Source organism: Muscardinus avellanarius, assembly GCF_963383645.1.
Source record: "Muscardinus avellanarius genome assembly, chromosome: 2".
NCBI classification, from domain to species: domain Eukaryota; kingdom Metazoa; phylum Chordata; class Mammalia; order Rodentia; family Gliridae; genus Muscardinus; species Muscardinus avellanarius.
In genome coordinates this window covers 20,396,689-20,410,396 of record NC_137787.1, presented here as the reverse complement: position 1 = coordinate 20,410,396, position 13,708 = coordinate 20,396,689, and the positions used below count along the sequence as shown (strand labels likewise).

Sequence of the window (13,708 nt, the reverse complement as noted above, 5' to 3'; positions counted from 1 at the left end):
CCGCGAGCATCCCGCGCCCCAGGCCCGCTTCCTCGGCCGGCCCCCGCCTGCAGGTCCCTCCGCACCGCTCCCTCTCCCCCAAACTCCCTCATTCCTGGGAAGTTTTCTCCTTTACAGTCAACAAACCTGTCAAACGTCTCCCTTCTAGCCAGCTCCCCCTTCCTCGGCTCCTCTTCCTCCCTCCCCCTCTCACCCCTCTCCACTCCTCTTCCCGCCCCTCCTGGCCCCGGACTCTGGGGCCGGGGGCGACGGCCGCGGTCCCGGGGAGGCGAGGCGGCCGGAGGCGCGCTCGGGCCCCGCCCCGGCACCCAGCTCCCGCCCCGCGCCGCCCCGGGGCGCAGCTCGCTCCCCAGAGCCCCGCCGCCCGACTGTCGCAATGCCACCCCCACGGTCCTCCTGCCCCCCGCCCCCGCCCGGGCCCCGCTCCCCTCCCACCCCCGCCCCCCGGCGCTGATTCCTTCTCCCGGGCGAGCTCGGCGGGAGACAGGCGCAGGCGGCCCGTCCGCTCTCCGCCTCCGCCGCGCCCTCCTCGCCCGGGATGGGCCCCCCCGCCGCCCGAGCCCTCGCCGCCCCGCCGCCGCCCGGGGCTCCGCGCTCGCGCTGACGCCGCGGCCCGAGCTCGGCCTCCGCGATGCTGCCGCCCCTGCCCGCCCGCCTCGGGCTGCTGCTGCTGCTGCTGCTGTGCCCGGCGCACGTCGGCGGACTGTGGTGGTGAGTGGGCGCCGCCCCGCCGGGGTCCCGGGGCCCCGGGCTGGCCCCGCACTCTACCTGTGTGCGCCCGCGCTGGGCAGGGGCAGGGGACCTGGGCCGAGGTGCCCGGGCTCTCCTCCCGGCCGCCGCCGGGGGCGCTTTGGAAGTGCCACTTTGACGTTTCCAACCTCTATTCTATTGTGTTTTCTCCTCCCCTGGACTCCCCTCCCCCTAAGTAAAGTGCTCGATTCACATCACCCAGGAATTGGCGGGTAGGTGGGAAAGAGCCACTGGGGAGGCTGCAATCAGGGACTCCGAGAAAAGAAGGAGCGAGGAGCGCCCCGGAATTAGGGGCGGGAGACTAGATTTGGGGAGAAGGGAGGGGCAAGGTGGGGAGCCCTAAGACGGGGAGGGGCAGACATCTGGCCCTTCTCTGCCCTCTTTAGCTGCCAACCCATCAGCTTCTCCGTAGTGGTGAGAAAGGGAATGTAGAGGGGGAAACTGAGTCCAGGCTGACTTTTTTTCACCTTCCCTAGCTAGGAAGAGGAAGAAAGGCGAGGGAGGGATGCAGGCTTCCAGTGGTGTGTGTGTGGGGGGCGGGGGTCATAGACGAAGAAAAAAAGTGGTGCCCAGGAGATGCGGGAAGCTGGGAGGGGTCCCGGTGGAAGGGAGTCGGGCCGGCCAGTCGAGGGTCGGGGCATCTTCCTAGACTGCGGAGGTTGCAAAGCTTGGAAGGAAGGAGGCGTTGAGCCTTCAGGAAGGGGGCAGGGGTGGGGAGAGTGGGTGCCCTGCCGGATCGCTCAAAGATCCAGATCCTGAAGTCAGCGTCTCTCTCTTTCTTACTCTGTCTCTCTGTCTGTCTCTCTGTCTCTCGGTCTCCGTCTCTGTCTCTCTGCCCCCCCCCCCCTCTCCAAAGCCACAAACACCCGCCGGGAATAGCTCAATATTTAGAGGGGAGGGATTTGGACAACAGTGCTGCCGGATCAGCCAATCTCCAGAAGGCAGGAGTTTGTCTATTTGCATATCACCATGTCATTGGTTGAATTCCTACCCTCAGCCCCCGCCCGGCGGATTTGGAAGGAGGGGTGGGGCAGGCCATCCCTCTCTTCTGGACTGATAGAAGGAGTACAATGCCCACACAGGAGCTGCTGGCCACTGTCCCTCTTCCGTGATGCTGGAGAGACATTCCTCCTGGGTGTCAGTGGGGAGGCAAATTGAGGATGACCCATGTCCCAGCTAGAGAACACGTGTTTTTTGGATCTGGCTTAGATTAACTCAGTATTATAGACAGAACTGAGATCTAATCTCAACCATTAAATTTGTGATCTTGGGCAAGGTACTTTCCTTCCCTGCCCTGCAAGATCTCAGTTGTAAAGTAGGGATAATAATCTCCCTACCTGGCAGGCTTGCTGGGAGGATTACATGGGGAGACCTATAAAATGAATGATTTGACATTAGGAGATACTCTTCAGAACCCAGCTTCTCCTGGCCCAGGTCCCCAGAGGTGAAAAGGAAATTGATTGTCACTCAAAATCGAGAGTGCCAAGCAAAGCGCACCACGTGGATCTTCTCTTGTTCCCCAAAGGCACCTCCTAATTTTGTCCTTTCTCAAGGTGTGGGGACAGGGTTCCTCCTGGTGGAGGATGCCTGCCCTGTCTTCCCTGCCCATCTGTCTAAAATGTTCTCATCCTTACAGTCAACGCGTCACTTCCTCCTGCAGCAGCTGTGTCCTTCCTTACTCGGTCACCTTCCCTGAATTTCCACCATATCCCATGCACTGGGCAGTTATTCCAGTTCCTCCTGCGTTTTATTGACAGTCGTCTCCTCTGGGGTCTCCTTTTCCTGCTCCTGGAAGGTAAAGCCTTTGCTTTTAGGATCCCAGAGGCACAGGACAGAGTAGGTGCTAGAGATAGGTCTGTGGAGTGTTGTTGAACTGGTCGATTCACCTTTTTTTTGGGGGGGGGAGATGTATTTGGGGGGTTCTTTTGTTCAGGAGGGACTGCTGGGTGGGAGCCAAGGCGTCACATCAAGAGAGGGGCCTGGTCCCTTTGAGACTGGCCCTGGAGCTGGGGAGCAGGGTGTGGGGGAGGTGAGGAGGACAGGTGTGGAAGAACACAGGGGCCTTCATGGCCACAGCTGCAGGGTGAGCTGGGTGAAGAGTGAGGGGCCTGGGTGATAAGGTGGCTGGAATGCCTCGCTCAGCTCAGCTGTGTCTCAGAAGGAACTGGCCGCCCACCTGCCTTGCCCCTCTCCCTCTCCCTCTCCTCTCTTTCTGACACTTCATTCCTTTGGTCTGAGTCCAGGCTCTTTCACTTTCATGTGCTTTCTGATTCTGCCTACACTTCTGTTCCTACCCCACCTCACCATTGTCCTCCAAGATCAGGTCAGGAGTGGTGGGCGGGATCTTGCTCAGTTGTTGGCCTGAGCCTCTTGGCCTGCCCTCTACACACACACACACACACACACACACACACACACACACACACACACCCTCCCTAACTTTAGCTAGGAGCTTCCAGGCTGTTCTCTGACGTCTGGACCTGCTTTTACTGGTCCCTCTTCTCCCTCCTTCTCAGAGGCTGCTGGCCAGGCCACCAGAGCTCCTATCATGGCCAGGAAAATGGGCCTGCAGCAGCCGGGCTGGGAGCTGGAGGACTCCAGGACCTCTGAGTGGCTCGACTGTCCTGGCTAGGAAAAGAGGGTCCTGGAGGGGGTGACCCCGGCTCTGAAATCTGCTCAGGGACCTGGCTCCAAAGGTTTTCCCTTTCACCTTCCTTTCCTTTCCTTCTCCTCTCAAGGCAATGCATGCTTTCTAAACTTTGCTGCCCGTTTCCCTCTATCTGTAACCATATCTGTGAATTGCAGGATCCGGGATGCCAGAACATTGACCAGGCTCTCTTGAAGTCACCGCATCCATTCCTCTGCCTCCAGGCCATCCAGCCTATGCTCAGGCCCTGGCGGTCCAGGTCCCCATCCTGAGAGCTGGGTAGAGAAGGAGAGGCTCTAGCTTCCCGGTCACCTGCTCCCCCTCCTGTCCTCCTCCAGGAAGTTCCTCACAATGTCTGACCCATCTTTATTTATACCTTTAATCAGTGGATGTAGAAAACAGCTCACTCTCATAGAAGAGCCAAATCGGTCTCCCTTCTCCTCTCTTCCTCTTTCTGTTTTATATTTTCTATGAAAGAAACTAACCCTCCCCCTGTTCCACTAGGAAAAACACCCCCCAGTCTCCCTCCCTCCCTCCTCCCATCCTGCCTTCACCACCAGAGGATCACAGGAGCCAGAGACGGGGGGCCAGAGGCTGGCCCCACAGGGAGGCAGGGAAAGGACCCGGCCTCTTCCAGCATCCAGGTTTTTCAGATGCCACCCCCACCCCAGAGTGGCTTTGCCACCTTTTCCCATCGAGTCTTTATCTGAGGCCCCTGGCCCTTGGTGGGCAGTCCTGTAGCTGGGCCCCAGCCGAGCTCTGGGGTGGGGCGGCCATCCATTCCCCTCTCCAGGCCTCCGGCCTTGGCAGCTTCCCCTGAGGGAGACAATGGGGCTGTGAGGAGAAAAGGGCAGGGGCAAAAGGAGGCTGGCCTGATCGGGCCAGAGCATGCCCCGGGCCCACCAGAGTCCTGGCACTGTGACATTTCCTGGGGCTTGCGGCCCCTCCTGCCTGGTTCTCACCAGAAGCCAGGAGTTGGTGGGGGGAGGTCAGAGGGAGGCTCTATCACCAGGGCCCAGCGAGGGGGATTCCAGAATTAGCACTTTGATGGGGAAATACAGCTGTGGAGAAGATGAGGCAGGGCGGGCAGCCAGACTGGGGGCTGGCCTGGCAGGAGGCATGGGAAGGGGTGGGTGGGACCAGGAGCCTGCGCTCTGCGGACTGTGATAGCACCCCTGGCCTGGGACCTCCTCCATGTCCCTGCTAGGAATGGCCTCAGGAGTCGAGGGAAAGAAATGCCACCAGGAGGCATCTCTGGCTGGCTCCACCAGCTCCAAGCCCTTTGTTTCACCTAGAATTTGACATAGGAAGGACTTAGCGGTCCTATTCAGGGACAGGAGGTGACTTGCCCAGTGCCATCAGAATGCCGGCTATGAGAGCCAGGCCTGAGTCTATCTCCTGCTCAGCTCCTCATCCCTGTGTGCAGTGGGGATCAGGAAAGGTGCACCAGCCCTTGCACAGCCCCCTTTGCTCCTGGTCCTACCTGCAGAGGACCAGGGCCCACTGCTCTGCCTCTCAGAGCCCTGACCAATAGGAAGCTCTTCTGTACAATGAAGCCTGTTGGGGGGGGCAAAGCCCCTTCCTCTCCCTGCAGTAATGAGGAAGGAAGTGTGAGGAAGGACAGAGGGAACCAAACTGGGTCTGAGGTGGGTAGGGGGCAGCAGTGGGCAGTGGGGAGGCAGGGGTTAATGCAGCTGGGGCATCTCTGGCTTTGATGTGGTAGTTGGGGTGGGGGTAGGGACTGGGGGAGGGGGAGCAGTAATTACTGAGTTAGACAGAGCAGGACAGGACAGGCGGCGGGCACAGGCCCGGCAGCTCAGCAGCCGTCAGGCAACATTTTTCTGCCCCCTCTCCACCACCCACCTCCCCCACCCCCATACAGCCCCCACCCACAGCCCCAGGGCTCAGGGCTCCCTCTGCTGGCTCCTGGGAGGAGGGGTCTGTCTAGGGACCTTGGGGAAATAGAGGGAGACTGTGCACCCACAGGGTCTGCGATCCCTCAGGCCTGAGATCCTGCCAGGAGTGACTGCTGAGGAAGGGGAGGGTCCCTGGGCAGGTCTGGATGAAGCAGGAGGAGATGGTATCTGGGCAGCGAGGAGAGAGGGCAGAGTGGGGGAGTCCACAAGGGCTCTACACCCCAATGTTTGGCTGCACTGTGCAGGTCGGCAGCACTCGTTGAGACCCCTCTGCACAGGTCCTTTGCACAGGTAACCAGGGAAAGGGGCAGGTACTATTTCGAGTTTCTGGTTAAGAAACCAGAAAGTCAGAAGGTTAAGTATCATCATCCATTCAACAAACACCAAGTGTCAACTCCATAGTCTAGGGACTGACTCAGAATCACAGGACAGCCGAGTGGCAGAACCCAGATCCAACCCCCATGTAGTGGGTCCCCAAGCCCTGATGGTCTGTGCCAATGACATCATGCCCACCTGTGACGTTTTTGTCTGTAATGAGGTTTCTGCCTATCTGGGGAGATAAGACAAACAAACATGTTGGCAGGATGGCAAGCACCCGGAAATGAGTGCTACCTGGGGTGAAGCTGGGAGAGGGTGGGAGACCTCTGGGGCTCAGGATGCTCCTTGGGGCTGGTGGAATCCAAGGTGAGTTTAGAGAGACACTGGCCAAAGATTTTGATGACTTCAGGGTGCCGGGGGTAGCCCTGAGTCCGGAATTAGGGATGTGGCCTGGGATTGATTCAGAACCTGCGGGGAGGAAGAGCCATAGAAAGCTTGGTGTCAGAGGCCACCGGGAGTTCTTTCTATACCTGTACTCTAGGCAGCCCTCCAGCCCTATTCAATTTTTTGTTTGTTTTTGTACTGGGGATTGAACCCAGGGGCATTCTACCTCCAAGCTACAAAAGCTCCTTTTGTTGTTTTGTTTTGGAAAGGGTTTCACTAGGTTGCTAAAAGTCTCACCACATAGCTGAAGCTGCCTTTGAACCTGTGATCCTCCTGTCTCAGCCTCCCAAATACTGAGATTACAAGCGTGTGCCACCAGGCCTGGCTGTCATCCGTCTTTTCTTGCAGAGGGGATCCTTCCTGAGTGGCCGGGTCAGGGCCCATCACCTCCCCTCTCATACCGCTCATCCACCTGAAGGGCTGAAATGGGTGGGGTTGGACTAGCTGGTCTCGGGCATTCTTGTTCACCCTGGAATCCTGAGGTGCAAAAGTAGGTTGGGCCAGAACCCTGGGGCATCTGGAGCTTAGGTCTAAGATGCTGCCAGTGGGAACTGGCTGGCCTCTGATGCCACCTCAGGGGGCTATTGGTCCTACCCACAATGCTTCTTGGGAAGGAGGTCTCAGTGCAGGCCAAGCCAGTTAGAATGGGCAGCTCCAGGCCTGGCCCTTTCACCTGTGTTCTCATGGAGTTTGAGGGCCAGGCTCTTTTTTTCCCCCCATACCCAAGAATGGAGTTTGATTCGAATCGCAGATCCTGCATATTGCACACTCACTACCACCCCTGCTTCACTCCAAGCTCTGATATGACATGCAAATTTCCTCAAAGGAACACATCTTCTCTGGAATGCTCCCAGGCCAGTGCTGACCCCGAGCTCCTTCTCTAAGGAAGCAGAAGGGAGGGAAGGTAAAGGGAGCTGGGGCAGGGACCCGGGCGTTGGCTCTGGCCTTGGGGTGGATGTTCCAGTTGCGGTGGGGGTGAGCTTCTCTTGCTAGCTCCTCATTTTTCTGAAACCCAGTGAGGGAACTGACTTGTCCAGAGTGGCTCAGCCCACCCAGAGACAACAGAAACCCGGGTATGAGAAACTTGGTACGGTGCTTTGCCCAGTGGCCCCCTGCTGCGCCTCATAGGAGTTCCGTTTCCTATGTATTTAGGATGGGAGCTAGGACAGGAGGGCAGGGAGCGAGCTGGTCCCCGGGGATTCTAGCTGCTACCACTGCCCATCCCTCCTCCTGAGCAGCGAGTAAACAAGTCCAGTTCCCAGGAGGCTGGCCAGCTTGGGAGCCAGACCCCAACCAGGAACTGGCCGTGTGGCAGCCTCCGCCCGCCCGTGGTGAAGGCCTGCCCTCGCTCCCGGGGTTCTTCTCCTATCTCTAGCCCTGGGAAGCAGACAAGGTCAAGAGGTTTTTGCCTTTTTCCCTTGCCTGTTCCCACTCCTTCCTTTCTGAGGGGAGGAGTGAGAGAAGAGGGATGGAGCCGAGTGGCCTTGGGAAGATAAGTCCAGTCAACCTTGGGAAAGTAGGGAGTCAGCAGAGGGCAGGGGCAGGGTGGGGGCTGGGGGACTCTGCAGCAGAGGCCCAGAGGATGGGGAAGATGAGTTTGCAGAGCCCCAGAAAGCCAGGAGGAAGGAAAAGTTTTGAGTAAATGAGTCAGGAGTCATGAAATAATACATGGACAGGGGGCCTGGGTTCCAGGGAGGACCCTCTCCTTAGATGGCTCATTCATCCACTCACTCAGAAAAATGTCTTAAATGTTCACATGCACTATGTATGTAATTCACCTTTAACACAGAATTCATAATGTGCGTACCTTCATAGTAAACGGGGAGAAATATGAATTAGGTACCTAAAAAATCTACCAGGGGAGGTAAGGCAGTCCTAACTCTAAGAGCGCTCATAGTCTTATCTAATTATCCTGTGCAACCATGTTGGGGGCCGCACAAATCCTTCTCATAATGAGGTGGGTTGCTGGACGGAGGGGGATCTGATCAATGGACAGATAAACACCGATCAACCTCCGAGGGCCCTGGACCACTGGGAACCGAGTTGAGTTGGGGCTGACCTGGGCTCGGCCCCTCCCCTGCTCCACCTGTCCCTTCTTTGGGTTGGGAGAGGGCTGGGGCTGGGGCTGGGCAGGTCCTAAGATGAATGGAAGGGATCTGGTGTATGTCCCTCCACTGAGAAGAGATGCCTGGTTCCTGAACAAGGTGGGCGGGGATGGTGACAGCAGCTTGACTGGATGGGCGTGTGGGCTTGTGAGTGTGTGAGCGTGCGTGAGTGTGCGAGTGTGTGTGCACGCCTCCATGCACTAGGAGACCTTACAGGACTGAGCTTTCACATCTGCCTTGCTCTCACTGTTGTGAGCTCTCCCTTAAAGCCTAAATTCCTCTTGCTGCTATTTAAGACCATTACATTTCAGAACATGCCTGGGCAGCCTGTAGTTGTGGATCGAATGGGGACAGCGGGTGAACAAGCTCTGAAGCAAAACGGAAAAGTAGGCCACCTCCACCTTTTACACCCTTTGCCATTACACTCTCTGTGCCCCCATTTCCCACCCAGCCTTTCTCTGCCTTCTGTTGAGGCTTTGGGGGTCTCTAGTGGCGCTTCCACACGTTCTGCCCATGTATTTCTCCAAGGCAAGAGTCCCAGCTACGTGTTCAAATAGGAGCCATCTGATTAAAGTGGCTTTCTGCCAAGTGTGGTGGTGCATGACTGTAATCCTAGTACTCAGGAGGTTGGGATGGGAGGATTACAGATTTGAGGCCAGCCTCAGCGACTTAGCAAGATCCTGTTTCAAAATAAAAAATATAAAGGACTGAAGGTGTAGCTTGAAGGTAGAATACCTCTGGGTTCAATCCTCAGTACCAACATTTTCTTTTTATTTATAAAGTGGTTTCCTCAGGTGTGAATTCCTGGCTGGCAACCAACCTCTAGAAACCAAAAGCCAGCTCTCTCTTAGGCGGAATGAGGCAGAGGGTAGAAGAGTTTCTGAAAGTGTGTGGAACTTCGCATGAGGTCTTTATCCACCAAGCGATGCCCCCGCCCTGCCATCCTGCTCTGAGAAAGCCACAGGCCTGCTGCAAGGGAAGGGCCAGGTTCACTGAGCTCCCAACGTGGGGTAGCGGCTCAGTCGCCCGCCCCTTCCTCCTGCTCTTCAGTTCAGGGAAACAGAGGCTATCAGGGTGGAGGGCCCACCTGGGAGCGGGAAACCCAATACCCCTATTTTACAGAATGAGAACTTGGGTCAGAGGGGTGTGACTTTCCTCAGAGCTCCATCCCGTAGCCATTCTACCAGATTCTGTCTTTCTTTTCTTTTTTTTTCCCGTGGTACCAGGGATGGAACCCAGGGGCATTCTACCTCCAAGCAACACCCTCAGTATTATTTTTTATTCTTTTTTTGTGTGTGGTACTGGGGTTCCTGGAAACCCTTCTACCTCTGGGCTGGGCTAAACTCCCAGACCTATTTTTTATATTTTTTATTTGGAAACAGGGTCTCTTAAGCCAGCGCGGCTGGCTTCGAACCTGAGTGATCCTCCTGTCTCTGCCTCCCAAGCACGGGGATTACAAGCGTGCGCCACCATGTCCGGCTTTTATTTTTTTATTTTGAAACAGGGTCTCACTGAGTTGCAAAGGACCCCACTAAGTAGTTGAGGCTGTCCGGGAACCGCGATCCTCCTGTCTCAGCCTCCCAAATGCTAGGATCACAAGTGTGTGCCTCTATGGCCCTGGGACAGCCCATGTCTTTCATTAGGGCTGTCCAACTTATCCAGCTTGTAGTGGTCCACTAAGGCCAGATTATTTCCTGTCCCTCCCTCCCTTCCTTCCTTTCTTCCCTCTTTTTTTCCTGGTACTAGAGATCCCACCTATGTATACATACACACATATGTGTGTATGTATGTATATATGTATATATGTGTATGTGTGTGTGTATATATATATAATTTTGAGACAGCCAGGCTGTCTTGCTAAGTTTCCAGGCTAGGTTCTAACTTGGAATCCTTCTGCCTCAGCCTCCGGAGTAGCTGGGATTACAGGTTTGTGCCCCCACACCTGGATTATATATGTGTGTGAAGGTGCTGGGGATCGAATGTGGGGTGTTCTACCTCTAAGCTACATCCCAGCCCTATTTTGTTGTTTCATTTTGAAACAGGGGTTCATTGAGTTGCTGAGGGCATCACTAAATTGCTGAGGCTGGCTTTAGAACCACAAACCCCCTGTCTCAGCCTCCCAGGTACTGGGATTACAGGTGTGCACCACCATGCCTAACTCCACACCTGGATCTTTGGTGTCTCTCTATGACATATGGTTTCTTGGACAGCCTTTGTTATCTTTCTGCTAGCTTCTTTCTTGTCTCCCTTTTGGGCTAGGCCTGGTGTGTGTGTGTGTGTGTGTGTGTGTGTGTGTGTGTGTGTGTGTGTGCGCGCGCGCGCTGGTGATTGAACCCAGAGGCATTCTACCTCCAAGCCACACCCTCAGCCCAATTTTACTTCTTTATTTGGAAACAGGGTCTCAGTTTGTTGTGGAAGCTGGATTTGAACCTGTAATCCTCCTGTCTCAGCCACTCAAGTACTAGGATTACAAGCATGTGCCACCATGCCAGGCTGCGCTAGGCCTGTTGAATTGTAACCCTGGCCTACCTGGTGCCAACTGCCTTCATTTTGAGTTAAGTTCCTATAATGAAGGCATACACGGACTGGATCTTTGGTCTTCAGCAGTTTTCAGTTAAGAGGCAACGGAGAAATGGAATTGGTAAGAGGACCAGACTAGATGCTCTCCATCTCAGGCCCTTTGGGACTTACACCCCTGGTCTGCTGTTCTCTGCTCCCCAGGGCGGTGGGCAGCCCCTTGGTCATGGACCCTACCAGCATCTGCAGGAAGGCCCGGAGGCTGGCAGGACGGCAGGCCGAGCTGTGCCAGGCCGAGCCGGAAGTGGTGGCAGAGCTAGCCCGGGGCGCCCGTCTTGGGGTGCGAGAGTGCCAGTTCCAGTTCCGCTTCCGCCGCTGGAACTGCTCCAGCCACAGCAGAGCTTTTGGGCGCATCCTCCAGCAGGGTCAGTATCCCAGGACCACCTGCGGGTGGGTTGCTGCCTCTCTGCTGGGAGTGGGAGGAGAGGGAGGTTTGGAGAGGCTGCCAGAGCCCCAGCTTTCTGCTGATCTGCGGGTATCCTGGCCCACATTGCCCCTCTGGGCCCTGACTCTGCCTCCCAGGCTGCCTCCTGCCCCGCTCAGTGCACGCCCCACACCCTGACCCAGCTACAGTCGGTGTGCTAACTGCGGCCCTTTGCATCTGCAGACATTAGGGAGACGGCTTTCGTGTTTGCAATTACCGCAGCGGGTGCCAGCCATGCGGTCACGCAGGCCTGTTCTATGGGCGAGCTGCTGCAGTGTGGCTGCCAGGCACCCCGTGGGAGGGCCCCACCCAGGCCCTACGGCCTGCTGGGCACCCCCGGGCCCCCCAGCCCCGCGGGCTCCCCGGACGCCAACGCCGCGTGGGAATGGGGAGGCTGTGGTGACGACGTAGACTTCGGGGATGAGAAATCGAGGCTCTTTATGGACGCCCAGCACAAGCGGGGACGCGGAGACATCCGAGCGTTGGTGCAGCTACACAACAACGAGGCGGGCCGGCTGGTGCGTACGGGCTGAGTGTGAACTGCGGGCAGGTGCATGTGGCAGTGTAGGGTGTGGCCGTGTGTCTGTGTATCGGGTGGGAGTGAGCAGGGCAGAGGGGGCACTTGGGAAGACTTCCACGAGGGGCATGGATTCTTGTAGAGGTGACATGTCCAGCCTAGATGTACCCGATGCTGGCAGGTACAGTGGGCAGAGTGAGGACGGGGGCACTCAGGTGATAGGACTGGGGGCCTTTAGGGACCCAAGGGAGGCAGGGCTTACCTCTGCAACAGGACAGGTGAGTGTAGAGAGAGAAAAGGCAGAAGCTGGGACAAAGGAGGTAGGGGAGGCTCAGGAAACCTAGACATGGGTGAGAACAGGCTGGAGAAGCCGATGGGCCTCAAAAGGAGCTCTGGCCCGGGTGCTGATGGAGGCCAGGAAATCTGTGTCTGCTGCTGGGCACTCTGACTGGCCGCCCAGCAACCCCAGGCTGGGTCTCACCTGCCCAGAGCCATGGCGACCTCCCCACGGCCCTCTGAAAATTCAGAGAACTCTAGGGCTCTTTTCTAGGGGCAAGAAACCTGCGTGGGTCAGATGGTTCTGGAGAGAGGGCAGGGGAGATTCAGGGAGGGGGGCACACGGATCTGTGGGTCAAGTTTGCCCCTGGCCCCTGAGCTTGGGTGCTGGTTTTCCTGGTTACCATACGTTGCCAGTGAGGTTGTGAATCTTAGATCTCAGCTTCAGACACAAATAACAAGGAGGCGGCCTCCTGGGTTCCATTCTGGTTGTGTTCATGGTGGGCCCTTCTGCACCCTGTGCTCCAGTTCTGGAATGCCCCCCCCCCAGGTCCTGTGGCCTTTAGGGCTGCCCGGGACAGGCAGGCAGGGAGGACGGGAAGGAGAGGAGTGTTGGGACAGGCCCACATACCTGCCAAAGGGTTGGGGAGGGGTGGTGGAGACAGACTCCCAGGCACAGACTCTGCGTGGAATGGGGCCTCAAGGGGCAGGAATATGGAGGCCAGGCTGGCGTTCTCCTCTCCAGGGAGAATCTCACCAGCCCCTGTAGCCTGCTGGGGTTTCTTTGGACCCTGGGATCCTTCACCACTTGTCCCCCACTTTCCACTCTCCATCCTTGCCATCCTTCCTCCCTCTGAGCCGTCCCTGCCTTCATCTCCTCCCACTTTGTGCTTTTCCCTTTTAATGCCCCATCCTTCAGGTCACACCTCTCGCCCATCTTCCTTCCGGTCCCTCCTTTGGGGCCGCCCCCCTGCTCGTACCCCTCACCCATCCCCGTTTCCCGCTGCTCCCCTCAGGCCGTGCGGAGCCACACGCGCACCGAGTGCAAGTGCCACGGCCTGTCGGGCTCCTGCGCGCTGCGCACCTGCTGGCAGAAGCTGCCCCCGTTCCGCGAGGTGGGCGCGCGGCTGCTGGAGCGCTTCCACGGCGCCTCGCGCGTCATGGGCACCAACGACGGCAAGGCCCTGCTGCCCGCGGTGCGCACCCTCAAGCCGCCCGGCCTCGCCGACCTCCTCTACGCCGCCGACTCGCCCGACTTCTGCGCCCCCAACCGGCGCACCGGCTCGCCGGGCACTCGCGGCCGCGCCTGCAACAGCAGCGCCCCGGACCTGAGCGGCTGCGACCTGCTGTGCTGCGGCCGCGGGCACCGCCAGGAGAGCGTGCAGCTGGAGGAGAACTGCTTGTGCCGCTTCCACTGGTGCTGCGTGGTGCAGTGCCACCGCTGCCACGTGCGCAAGGAGCTCAGCCTCTGCCTCTGACCGCCGGCCTGCTCGCCAAACTGCACGCCGCCTCCAGGCACCTGCTAGACTGCTGGGCTCCAGCAAGGGCGGTGCCGGGCACAGCCGCTTCCTGTGAAAACATTGCCCAGTCTTCTGGAAATTGTGAGGCCCGGGGCTTGGGGCATATGTCCATCTACCAAAGCCCAGGGCGCCAGACCGATCCTGGGAAAGGCGCTCTGGGGGTTTCTGTAGGAGACTATCCAGGCCCTCCAGGTGAAACCCAACAGTGCCTGTC

General features: G+C 57.8%; 1 protein-coding gene across 1 annotated transcript; it reads left to right on the top strand.

Moving 5' to 3' along the window:
* Positions 1-631: 631 nt before the first annotated feature.
* Positions 632-13,452, top strand: WNT6 (Wnt family member 6; the record flags this gene model as incomplete). The annotated part of the gene is made up of 4 exons (XM_080689282.1): positions 632-711; positions 10,902-11,122; positions 11,365-11,699; positions 12,991-13,452. 4 exons carry the CDS (start codon positions 632-634, stop codon positions 13,450-13,452), a joined length of 1,098 nt encoding a protein of 365 aa, XP_080545408.1.
* Between the last annotated feature and the right edge of the window lie 256 nt (positions 13,453-13,708).